This window comes from Melanostigma gelatinosum (genome assembly GCF_949748355.1).
Source record: "Melanostigma gelatinosum genome assembly, chromosome: 3".
In the NCBI taxonomy this organism is placed as follows: Eukaryota; Metazoa; Chordata; class Actinopteri; order Perciformes; family Zoarcidae; genus Melanostigma; species Melanostigma gelatinosum.
In genome coordinates this window covers 20,313,345-20,326,386 of record NC_136636.1, presented here as the reverse complement: position 1 = coordinate 20,326,386, position 13,042 = coordinate 20,313,345, and the positions used below count along the sequence as shown (strand labels likewise).

Below are 13,042 nucleotides of genomic sequence, written 5' to 3'. Positions count from 1 at the left end.
AATAAAGTCTATCTATCTATCTATCTATCTATCTATCTATCTATCTATACTAAAATTTAAAAAATGGTTGTTAATTTAATAATATGAGAAACAAGAATTTAGTTGAATGGAAAGAATGATTACAGTGAACAATAACTCTCTCAACATACATACAGCAAAGCAATATATTAGTAACATTTCATTGCTGTATTTGTAATCAGAGCATAGCAGATATTATGTTCCGGTGTCTTCCTTTAAGTTAAGCTTTATGCAAGTAGCAGTTAGGAACGCATTAGGGTTTACAGTGGAGAGCTGTTGGGTGACTCAGGGGAGAGTGAGGTTGCTGATGCCCTGTCAGGTTCACCTTTGGGTTATAAGAAAGTGTCTCGCTGTCACTGTAGGCTAACCTGCTGAAGGGGGTGACGTATGACTCACATGTGCTGTCAGAAATTTTCCTTCTTATTTGGAAGTCAGCTCTTTTGAGTTGTGTATTAAAAGTATGTTAAAGAACACGCCTTGCTTGAGTAAATGTATGAAATGTATGACAGAATGGTGATTTGGTATTGGAAGGACATTCCTTTTTAGAAACTAAAAACATCTGCAGGACCTGCAAGTCGCCCCTGTTCTGTTGACGACCTTGTGAATTTAAAATGTTCACAGGATTTTATGCAAAAGTAAATGTACTATGTAATAACAGAATCACACGGCAGAAGAAAATAATAGCATCGAATGGCGAGACATTTATGAAGCACGATTTTACACTTCCAGTGGAGATATCAGAACGTGGGCTGCACTGAAGCCTTGGTTTATTGAGGGTGTCAAAGCGGGAGCAAATTGGCTGTCTTATATTTAAGTCTGTGTAATCAGGAGTAGGCCTGCCACATTTCACTGCAGCTTGTCAAGCTCTCTGATCTTAACAGCTTCAAAGTGTTAACAAGGTGACTGTATCAGAGACAACCTAGGTGTAGACAGCTATGGGAGAAGAAATGGTACATAGGATGGGAGACAGAGCTAGAGATGAGAGTAAATTGTAGCATATGAAGAGGAAAAAGAAAGACAAGAAAGTCAGAGGGAGAAGAGAGAATGAAAATAAAGGGGCGATGGTGCTGGTTTGAGAGGCAGACCTGCAGAGGCTTAGACAGAACATGGAAATGCTCAAATAGAGAATAAAAGAGCCACATAAAATTATAACGTTATTTAAGATGACAAAGCAGAGTAAACAAAAGGCTTTTTCATCTTCCAAAATGGGAATTGTGGCTCCCTAAAACACCATGTCCCACAGCAGCACATTTTCTGTTTGTTTTTATTTTGTTTAATTCTTTCCATTCCTCCCATCTTAAGCTGGTTTGTTCCCCCTTACAATGTTTGGACCTAGATTTGACTAATTAAAGATTGGATCATTACGACAGGGAGAATTGCTTCAACAGGCAGAGTATGTGCATTTCTCTGTTGTCTGATTGATTGTGTCCAGTGTCAAACATTTTTCCCTCTCATCCATAAACAAACACAATGAGTTAAAATGATGCCAACCAAGACTACTCGGGTATCATGTAGGAACTCTGTATTTGATCACAGAAGTATAAAACAGATGAACAATTCTAACAGCTTTCTCCTGTTGCAGTTAAGGAAACAAAACAGAAAATACAACATAACATACATAGGCTTATTTGTGAGGATTAGGCTACAATATCGAAAAGTACACGAAAGCTGCTTCAGCCCAAACTCAAATGGAATAACAAAGATAAGGGATTCATGTTTCATCTGGCTTCAAGTTGAATGCTGAGTTTTAAAACAAGGTACAAAGAAGCACCTTGGCCATGGACAAGCACAGTTCATGCTGAGACAGGATGAGGAAATCGATTCCAAATACATCCGTCGTAATCAAAGAGGTGGATGGATACAAAAGAGACTGAACCTGTACACAGAACCCTTGAACTATACTCTTTTTGTTGCTGAAATATAAAAGCATATGCACATGCTGCACACATAGTCCAACTCTTTGTCTCTCTCTCTCTCTCTCTCTCTCTCTCACTCGCTCTCTCACACACACTCAAAATCGATTTATGTCTGACAGCTTTTGTCAAATAGTGGAGAAAGAATCATGACAGAGGAAAAGAAGAATATGTCATTTGCCTCCTTCACTTCCTTTAACAACCATTTAGGATTATCTGGGCTCAACAGCAACTCTGCCTCTTACAAAAGTACACTTCCTGTAAGTTCCCCACTCCCTTCCTTCATCCCTTCCTTCCTTCACTCCAAAACATAGCTGTATCATTTAGGTCTGCAGGTATTTATTATCTAAACTTACTGCCTAAAGCTGCCAATTTAACACCATGTGAGTGACCATTTTATTGTTAAATCTGATTTCATTAGCAGAGTGGTGGCAGCCAAAGTGTGAGAGCGAGAGCGAGCTTGGCAAGTTTGCTGAGTTTTGGTGAAGCAATGTGAAAAAAGAGCTTGTTGTAATTATCCAGTACAGTGGCACACTGCTTGGCTTTAATCCTCTACTCCTCATATTAAAGTGTTGATACCAAAAAGCCCAGAATAGTCCATCAGTGTGTGAGAGAGAGTTACACACAGACATCCACACTCACACAAATCATTAATATTACCGGTACTAGCCGGTGCCCAAGTCACATGAAGTCCAATAACTTCAGATAATTTTATTAATGAAATCATCTCCCTTCGCCTCCTGCTGTGTCACTTCCTCGAGCTTCCCTCAGCCCTCTCGAGCTCCCCTCAGCCCTTTTATATCAGTTAGCGCCCTGTCCTTCAATGAATCACAAGTCAGTGTGTGAAGTCTCTTCTTTCCCAGCTTCCTTTTGCAACCTCCCCTCTTCCTCTGTTCCTTTCAACCACTCAATTACTCTCTGTCTATTTCTCTGTTCTGCTGGACTTGTTGTTGGTTTGTCCATCAGGAATGCAGCGCATTCACAACAGCAAACAAATAATGACCAAAGGATAATTATTCTGTAACACCCAACCCTTCTGCGGAGAACATCTCCATTCATTTGTAGGAATCAATATATGCAGATGAAATATTAGCTGGTCAATTGCCGTGTCTAAACGATTAGAAACAAGGGGATGACTTGATTGATGTGTGTGACTCATCGCTGAGTCTCATGCTGTCTGCATTAATATCCCGTCTATCCAAATCACGTCCTACGCAAGGCAATCGAATCGTACACGCTGTCCACTTTTATTAACTCAATGAAGTTCATTTGAGAAACAGCTGATGAATGGGATATGACCAAGAAGAGTGAAATAAAGTGGGCAAAATATACCCAAATTTACAAATGGCACTGAGATTAAAGCAAAACTATTCCATTTGACCAATACTCATGTTCTATAATCACGTTCAAATAATAACATTCAACAATCACATCTCTGATGTCAACACATTGTCCTCAACATCAAAGAGAAGGGCATCGTTGAGCAGCGTCACTGAGTAACACCGCTGTTTGACCAAACAGTTCCAGAATCAAAGGAACCACAGGAACTAAACAAAGTCCTAGTGTGAAGATTGGAGAAATTACTCTCATAACTGATTGAAAAACAAAGACAACACAGAACGAATGTAATTACCGCATGCAAAGAAGACATGGTGAAACTCCAGAGTACCTGCCTACCGAGCAATCTGCATGTTGAGCATTTATGGCCCGTTATTAATGCTTTAGTAGGCAACCGCAATGAAACAATAAGCCAATGATGATTTGTTTACCTTGTTCACTCTCTTGTTGCTAACTGTGTGCATCAAGTTGTACACTGGGAGTTGTGTTTGATCAGTGAACTGTATAATCTGCCCTGATAGTTCCTGGACGAGCAGAAAGTACTTCCTTCTGAAGTAGACTTTTTGTGATCCTAGAACTAGGGCAAAGGAACTAGATCCAGCCCCTGGCGCCTCTGGTAAAAAGGCAGGTACAGCTCTTGAGGTAAATATGGTAAATTATGTGTATGATTAGAACTTGTGATTCAGGCCCAGTGCTAGTATTCTTCATGTGTAATGGAAATGGCACTGGCCATTAAAGGTGCAAAATCCGAGATTGGGAGCATTTTGATTGCCTGTCAATCAACCGCCTGTCTCAACATGAAGACGGCGAACAGGCGGCTCATAGCCAAGAGTGAGCTAACAGCCCCAACAGTGCAAACTATGGCTAAAGTGCTGACAGAGCTAACAGTGTTTACCTGACGGGAAACCAGAGGGTGGAAGCTACGCTTCTGCTACGATGCTGCCAATCGGGACAACATCGTCAGGTCTAACCGCCGTATGAGCGCAGTGTAGAGCAGAGGCTGTAAGCTAACCATTGGGGCACACTAACATGCACTAAAAGCACGTCTGGCCAACGTCCGGCTATGTCAAGAAAGCAAGGAAAAGCTCAGAAAACAAGAAACACTGACGGAGAGTGACTCCATTTTCTGCTCAGTTAGACACTACTCCACTATATCTTCACATAAATAGTTGCTGATATGTCACTCTTCAGAATGTTAACTGTAGCTCCTATGACACTTTCTGGGGAAAACCTGGTTTGCTTAGGAGTGACGGCATTCATCCTACTTTGGATGGAGCAGATCTCATCTCTGCAAATCTGACCCAGTTTCTGTATGGACCTGGTACATGACAACCCGGAGATCAGACCAGGAAGCAGAGTTGCAGTCTTACACACTCCTCTGAGCTTCCATTAGAGCAGTTACTCACGCAACACCACATAGAGACTGTGTCTGCCCCACGGCCACTGAAATTTATTAAATCAAAAATAAACGATCGAGGAGTTAAACAAAATAACTTAATCCAAGTTAAAACTACAGCAACAGTACAACATAATAGGATAATTAAATGTGGACTCTTAAATATCAGATCTTTGTTATCTAAAGCTCTACTGGTAAATGAGCTAATATCAGATCATCATATTGATTTATTTTGTCTTACTGAAACCTGGCTGAGTAATGATGAATATGTCAGCCTAAATGAATCAACTCCTCCAAGTCATATCAATACTCACATTCCTCGAGGCACCGGCCGAGGAGGTGGAGTAGCAGCCATCTTTGACTCTAGCCTATTATTACACCCTAAACCTAAACTAGACTATAACTCATTTGAAAGCTTGGTTCTTAGTCTTTCACACCCAACCTGGAAAACAATACAGCCAGTTATATTTGTTATAGTGTACCGGGCCCCAGGTCCGTATTCGGAATTTTTTCAGTTTTTATCAAGTCTAGTCCTTAAAACAGACAAAGTAATTATTGTAGGTGACTTTAATATTCATGTGGATGTCGAGAACAACAGCCTCAGTACTGCATTTATTTCATTATTAGATTCGATTGGTTTCTGTCAGAATGTACAGAAACCCACTCACTGTTTTAACCACACTCTCGACCTGGTTCTGACTTATGGCATTAACATAGACGATTTAATAGTCTATCCACAGAACCCTCTTCTGTCGGATCATTATCTAATAACTTTTGAATTCTTACTAACTGAGTGTACACCGTTAAGCAAGAGTTACTACACTAGATGTCTATCTGATGGTGCCGTAGCTCAATTTAAAGAAGCGATTCCGTCTGTATTTAACTCAATACCATGCTTCGATGTGACGGAGGACTTCTGTGCTGGCTTTAGTCCGACCCAGATTGATTATCTTGTCGACAGTGCTACAAGCTCACTGAGAAGGACACTAGACTCTATTGCTCCTTTAAAAAATAAGTTGGTAAAACAAAGGAGATTCGCTCCATGGTATAACCCTGAAACCCGCAAATTAAAGCAAACATCGCGAAAACTTGAAAGAACATGGCGTTCCACTAACTTGGAACAATCTCGGTTACTCTGACGAGATAGTCTTAAGACATATAAGAAGGCCCTCCGTAATGCCAGATCAGCTTATTACTCATTGTTAATAGAGAAAAATAAGAACAACCCCAGGTTCCTCTTCAGCACTGTAGCCAGGCTGACAGAGAGTCACAGCTCTGTTGTGCCGAGTATCCCTATAGACCTCAGTAGCAAAGACTTCATGAACTTCTTTAATGATAAGATTATAATTATTAGAGAGAACATTAATAATCTCCTGCCCTCGACCGATCTTTCCACGAATAGAGTAACCTTAGAAACAGCTGTAAACCCTGATATATGTTTAGATGGCTTTACTCCCATTGACCTTGACAAACTGACTTCAACAATTTCTACGTCTAAACCTTCCACCTGTCTCTTAGACCCTATACCGACTAGGCTGCTTAAAGAAGTGCTACCATTAATTAGCACAACTTTATTAGATATCATCAACCTGTCTTTAGTAACAGGTTATGTACCACAGTCCTTTAAAGTAGCTGTGATTAAACCTCTTCTTAAGAAGCCCACTCTGGATCCAGAGGTGTTGGCCAACTATAGACCGATCTCGAACCTTCCCTTCCTCTCTAAGATCCTTGAGAAAGCAGTTGCAAATCAGTTGTGTGACTTTCTGTGTAACAATAGTTTATTTGAGGATTTTCAGTCAGGATTTAGAAAGCATCATAGCACAGAGACAGCTCTGGTAAAAATAACTAATGACCTTCTAATCGCATCAGACAAAGGACTCGTCTCTGTTCTTGTCCTGTTAGACCTTAGTGCTGCGTTCGACACTATAGACCACTACATCCTGTTGCAGAGACTGGAACATTATATTGGCATCAAAGGAACCGCACTGAACTGGTTTGGATCCTATTTATCGGATCGATCTCAGTTTGTTTATGTAAATGATGAAGCCTCAATGAGGACCAACGTCAGTTATGGAGTTCCACAAGGTTCTGTGCTTGGACCAATCTTGTTCACCTTATATATGCTTCCTTTAGGCAATATTATCAGAAAACACTCTATAACCTTTCATTGTTATGCAGATGATACTCAATTATATATATCGATCAAACCAGACGAAACCAACCAGCTTGCTAAACTGCAAGCGTGTCTTAAGGACATAAAAACCTGGATGACCTGCAACTTCCTGATGTTAAACTCAGACAAAACTGAAGTTATTCTACTAGGCCCAGAACACCTCCGAAATCAGTTATCGAATGATATAGTTTCTCTAGATGGCATTGCGCTGGCATCCAGCAGCACCGTCAAGAATCTTGGAGTTACCTTTGATCAGGATTTGTCTTTCAACTCTCAGATAAAACTTATTTCTAGGACTGCCTTTTTTCACCTACGTAATATTTCAAAAATCAGGCACATCCTATCTCAGAGCGATGCAGAGAAATGAATTCATGCTTTTGTTACCTCTAGACTAGATTACTGCAATTCCTTATTTTCAGGCTGCTCTAATAAGTCTCTTAAATCTCTCCAGCTGATCCAGAATGCTGCAGCTCGTGTACTAACAAGAACTAAGAGGAGAGATCATATTACTCCTGTATTAGCTTCTCTGCACTGGCTCCCTGTAAAATCTAGAATATAATTTAAAATCCTTTTACTTACCTACAAAGCCCGAACTGGTCAGGCTCCATCATATCTTAAAGAGCTTATAGTACCATACTGCCCTACTAGAACGCTGCGATCCAGTGATTCAGGGTTACTTGTGGTTCCTAGAGTCTTAAAAAGTAGGACGGGAGCCAGAGCCTTCAGTTATCAGGCTCCTCTTCTGTGGAACTAGCTTCCCGTTTCTGTCCGGGGGGCAGACACACTCACCACATTTAAGAGTAGGCTTAAGACTTTCCTCTTTGATAGTGCTTATAGTTAGGGCTGGCTCTGGCTTGCCTTGGACCGGCCCATGGACAAACTGGTAGAGGCAAAAACTACAGGGGGACTTCCTACACTGAGCACCTCTCTCCTCCTCTTCTTCACCTCCGTCTGTATGCATTGATGTCCCATTAATGCTCATTACTAACTTTAATTCTTCACCGGAGTATTTGTGCTTTCTCGCCTCACAGGATGACCGCAGTTTTATCTGGACACTGGTTCTTCAACCAGCCATGGCCCTGCTGACACCTACTACGATCTTCATGATTAACATTATTAATCCTATTACCGATACCATTAATGCACAGTACTGATTTTGTCTCTTCCCCGGAGTCCTTGTGCTTCCTCTCCTCACAGGTTTCCATGGAGCATGGTTTCATCTGGACCCTGGTCCTTCCTCCTACCATGGCCCTGCTGACTCCAACTGCTAATACAGGTACTGTGTATCCGGGTTTACCTGGACCAGGTCTTGCCTCCTGTCATGGTTGTGTCATACATTGAATGTGCTGTAATTACATTGAATGTGTTGTAATTTACTATCCTGTTCTACACATGACATCATTGCACGTCTGTTCATCCTGGGAGAGGGATCCCTCCTCTATTGCTCTCCCACAGGTTTCTTCCTCTTTCCCCCCCGTTAAAGGGGTTTTTGGGGAGTTTTTCCTGTTCCGATGTGAGGGTCCCGGGACAAGAAGAAGTCAAACGTGTACATATTGTAAAGCCCTCTGAGGCAAATTTGTAATTTGTGATTTTGGGCTATACAAAAATAAATTGAATTGAATTGAATTGAATTGAATGATGACATGAGGACAGTTTAGGATTCACAACAAGTGATTATTTCCTCTTCTTTCGATCAGTATGTGTTCAAATAATATTTGAAGTTGATACCAAAGGATGTCAAAATCTGTATGTATTATTTCCTATAGTATACAGTTTGTCTGCGCAAAATTTCCTTTGAAGTTTGTATGATCCTAAAGTCAAAATGTAGTGTAGCAAAAACTGTTCCAGTGATTCACCCTTGGAAAGCTTTTCACATGAAGCGTCAGCAGGAAGTACTCAGTTTGTATTACAAGAAGCCAATGGACTTTTACAGCTTTCAGAGATTCTACAGCACAACAAATGAGAGTGGATCAGAGAACAATGAGGTTTCTACCAGTATATAACAATGAGAACAAGAACGTGGGAGTGAAACAAAACTCAAAACCACCACAACGCCTACGTTACACAGGAGCTCTGCTAGTGACAGCTGAAGGTAGACACTTTTCAAAACTGGCTGCTTCTCCTCAATTGCATGTGGTTACAGATGCCAGGGCTTGAAAAAGCAAAAGACGTTTTTAGAAAAAAATGACAGTATAGTTGAAGACAAATATTGGGCAATGTCATGGAGGAACAGATGTACAAAGAGCTTTAGATTCTTTGCAGTGTCAAAGGTTATTACTACTGGTGATAGAGCACCTTCCAGAGGTGTTTTGCAGAAAAACACTGGGACTTGATCTTTATCTCTTCTTATTCTTAAACCCATGACCAAAGTGTTTATTTTTCCTCTTTGTTCTATCTGTTAGTAGTAGTGTAGTAATCCAATGGTTCCAGATAACCCTTTACTGATTAGGTGGGTTGAGTGATTCAGCTGAAAATGTGTTTATACTGATCAGGAGGTAATTCGGCCTGTGCAAGTTTGGCAACAATTTTGGCCAATATGCAACTGCATCTCTGCAACGCAAATGCACTGAGTTTGTGGTTATTGTTGGGGGAGCTAAACAATTACACTTTTCAAAGTTCACACAATTATTGTACGTATTCTTTCCACATCAAAACTAAATTGGGATTATGGTACATTTGTATACTGGGTTAGATTAATGGAATTGAAAATGACTAACAACAATGATGGTTGTTGATGTGCAAAGTATGTTCATGGTTAGTGTGACGAAGGACGACCTCAGACGGGTTGCGGAGAAGCAGCGGAGCAGGAACCGCACTACGCCCGTTGCGGAGGAGGACGGCAGTCAGCTGCTCGCGGACTAATATTAACGGCGTGAAGGAAGTGAAAAGGCTTGAACGAGCCAGGTGGCGCGAAATGACGGCCGTGTCTGTAAATAGATTAGTTTATGTTGCTGTTCGGAGTTTGAGTCTCAAGACTGTGTGCGTGCAAACAACTTTTAATGAATCACAGTACAAATATACAGTCCTTTCCCAGTCAATACAACAGTTCGTATGATATATTATGAAAAGCTACTCTTCATTCTAGTGAGTTTTCCTACTAAAGCCAGCAACATGTGTCAATTTCCGCTTGTTACATGTATACAGCCTTTTAAAAATAAAACGTCAGTCTTCACAGGAAACTCTGTAAGGTTTAGGCAACAACACTACCTAGTTAGGTTTAGGGAAAAAAAACATTGTTAGGGTTCAAACAACCACGTAAGTGCCATTACTGAAGTAAGCAAGTTACCTGACAACGTTGACTTCTCGTTTCACAAGGGGAACAAACCGTGGTCTCCTGGGTGAAAGATCACTCTTTGTTGTGCCCACCCACCTTTGTGTGAGACTTTGTGGTCTGAATACTTCATTGTTCATGACTACTGGGATAAGATACAAAATCATTTTGTGGGATATCAATGAATTACGGCACATTATTTTTCACCTTTTGCCTGATATGTAGCAGACAGTGATGATATCTTAAGCTAATTTTCCGATAAAGCGCTGGACACTAGCCAAATATGCACAATTACATATCTGCAAAACTGCTGAATCATTCTGAGCTTTTTTTTCTGCAATGTGTAAGATATGGCCAAAACTGTATTTAACAACATCCACAGAAAGTGAGAAGGCTATCGTGTTGATCTTATGTCAAAGATGTCTATGTATTGTGTTGCGATATCAACGGAAATGAGCATGCTAACTGATTAGCCCCAGCCCATACATTCTTGTAATACCACTTGCAAGATGCCTGTAGCGCTGGACTGCCCTCCGTTTCGAGAATAAAGAGGTAGTTCTCTGTACAGAATAGTTTGTTCACTGGATTCATTTCAATGTGGCAGACACGAGAAAATGAATCTTACCCTCTCCTCGTCCTCACCACCGCCCGGAGGCTGCTTTGCCGGGAGCAAAAACACAGGTGGCTGCAGAAGGCTGACGGAGCTTCTATTAGCAGTTCAGCAAACTCCAGCATCGGGGCTCAGATCTCAGGGGACTGCTGCCCTGACTCCCCACCTGATCGGCAAACTTTCTGTTGCTGCCGTTACACAGCTTAGACCCAGCGCTTCACCAGCCCACTGTGACTATCGGCCTCGGTGTTTTCGCCAGCCAAATCCGAGCCACCACAGCCGCTAACTCAAACTCATCCCCCGGAGCCTCTGCACACTCCCTTCTGAGCGAAGCAGTACCCCGCCAGCAGGGAGGACAAAACAAAAACATGAGTTGTCCCCTCGTCTCTGCTAGCCCAGACCCAAACCAATCAACACACTATCAAAACGTTATGTTACACAGACTGTATTGAGATTGCAATGTTATTTTGAGTTCTCAGAGTTCGAACAGTTTGGTTTGATTTGATGTATTCTTGCTAGATGGCAATTTTTACAACTGTTGACTGTAATTGAGATTGTATGGACCCAGTAGTAAAGGTGAAATTCTGCCCCCTATTTCTTTGGAGCAATTCTTTACACATTTACATACGTCAACACAATCTGGTCTTTTGGAAAATACAGCACAGTGGTGACATTCTCATGCAATTGTAAATGTGTCTAACTCAGTGTAACTTTTTGAATCACTTATCAGATACACTATGATTATGTGAAAGTGAAAAACCTCTGGACTTTAATTCTGCTTCTTAGAAAAAGATCTGCTGCTATGCGGCGCTGATGTGAGTGGGCAATGCTAATAAGATATTTATCTGGATGACAGGGGAGCATGCAGACATTTGCACAAATTTTACTACAACTTGAAAACATATCTTAATTCCCTTCAGTTTAAGGAATCAACACAAAGTTCTTATTACGATATTTACATGATAAAATGAAATGTCCTTACCTTTCCTACGTAGAGTGGCTCTGTGCCCGTGTACTCCTCTACTACAAAGAACTGGTTCCACACCCATCCTCTCTTCACTCGTTCCAACAATGAGGGTCCTTGCTCCTGTCTACTTCCTTCTGAGGTCGTACCACTAGTCCTTGAGGCCTCACACCAGCCAAAACTACAGCAGCTAAGAAAACCCAATGCTGCCAGTGTCCAAGCCCCTGATGTCCATGAAAGAGCCATTTTGATTAAAAATAAAATAGGAAAAGGAAAAAATAAATTCAGCCTGGGTCTACATGTAACATAAAAGATGCATGTGAACAGGAAGCGTTGTTTTGTTTTTCGGTTGTAGTTGTAAACCAAATGAAAAAGGCCTTTGTGTAAGAATTTAAAAGTTAATCCATGAGATCACAAATATATCTGAGGTTATCTGCTGAATACAGGGTACGTCATGGAGCATATTGGATTCCTACCACCTGCAGAGTGCCTGTTTGTTTTGTAGCATGAACAGTCATTTTGATTCTTTCAAGTATCTGCCCCACCTTTCATAGCAAGTTTCAGAGCACTTTTTCAAATTATGACCTTTAGGATAATGCCTTTCAAGCTGATTTTTGAAGGCAACAAAAATAACAGATTTTATAGGATTTTCTCACTGATCAATAGGGAAACTAGTGGGAAACAGCGATACAACTGGAGTGAGAAAAACGCCCCTGAAGATTGATGGTGTACATCCATTCTTGAATTTGTCCTTTTTACTTCAGTTCATCTGATTTTACTTGTAACGTCGTCCTTTCCAATGGTTGGATTACTATTTTGAACTTCTTTTGCGATGAAAAGTCTTCTAAAGTCCAGCTCCTTGAAAAGTCATGAATAATTTTGTCTACCGAAGAAGAATCCTTGAACTGAGAAAAGCCCAACTAATATTACTCTTGATGATTTCTTTTGACCTTCGCTGGCTTTTCCCTCCAGAACAATCCAGTGGTTTGGAAAGTTCATTCTTCAAAGGTCCAACAGTAGTTCTTTGACGATCATGACAACTCCATCAGTGTTTAACAGGCAAGGGCAGGATAAACCTGTAAAACAGAAAAGAATATGTATGTTATAACTGCAATTTGGGCTGAATCCGTAAATATTTTCTCCATGGTACTTGGTCCTTCTAAGCCTTAAAATCTGTCCGGGTTTAGGATTGCATAATTGTTTCTTTTTTTAAGCAGCATTCATATAGCATTGATAGCACAGAATGTTTTGCAATTTATAGACATTAAATAAAGAAAATAAATCAAACACCATGTTTCTGCTCATTCTTTTACCTATGTGTGTTCTCAGCCAGAAAACCCATAATATGTTGGTATTTTT

At 40.8% G+C, this 13,042-nt stretch overlaps 1 protein-coding gene across 1 annotated transcript in view; it reads right to left on the bottom strand.

Annotated features, from left to right (window-relative positions):
* cdh22 (cadherin 22) overlaps positions 1-11,929 on the bottom strand; it is a gene marked incomplete at both ends in the record, with an annotated part of 91,419 nt that extends 79,490 nt beyond the window's left edge. Inside the window, one exon of the mRNA XM_079266384.1 lies at positions 11,702-11,929. Coding sequence (XP_079122510.1) covers positions 11,702-11,929 — 228 coding nt within the window. The remainder of the gene's footprint in view (positions 1-11,701) is intronic.
* Positions 11,930-13,042: the final 1,113 nt, after the last annotated feature.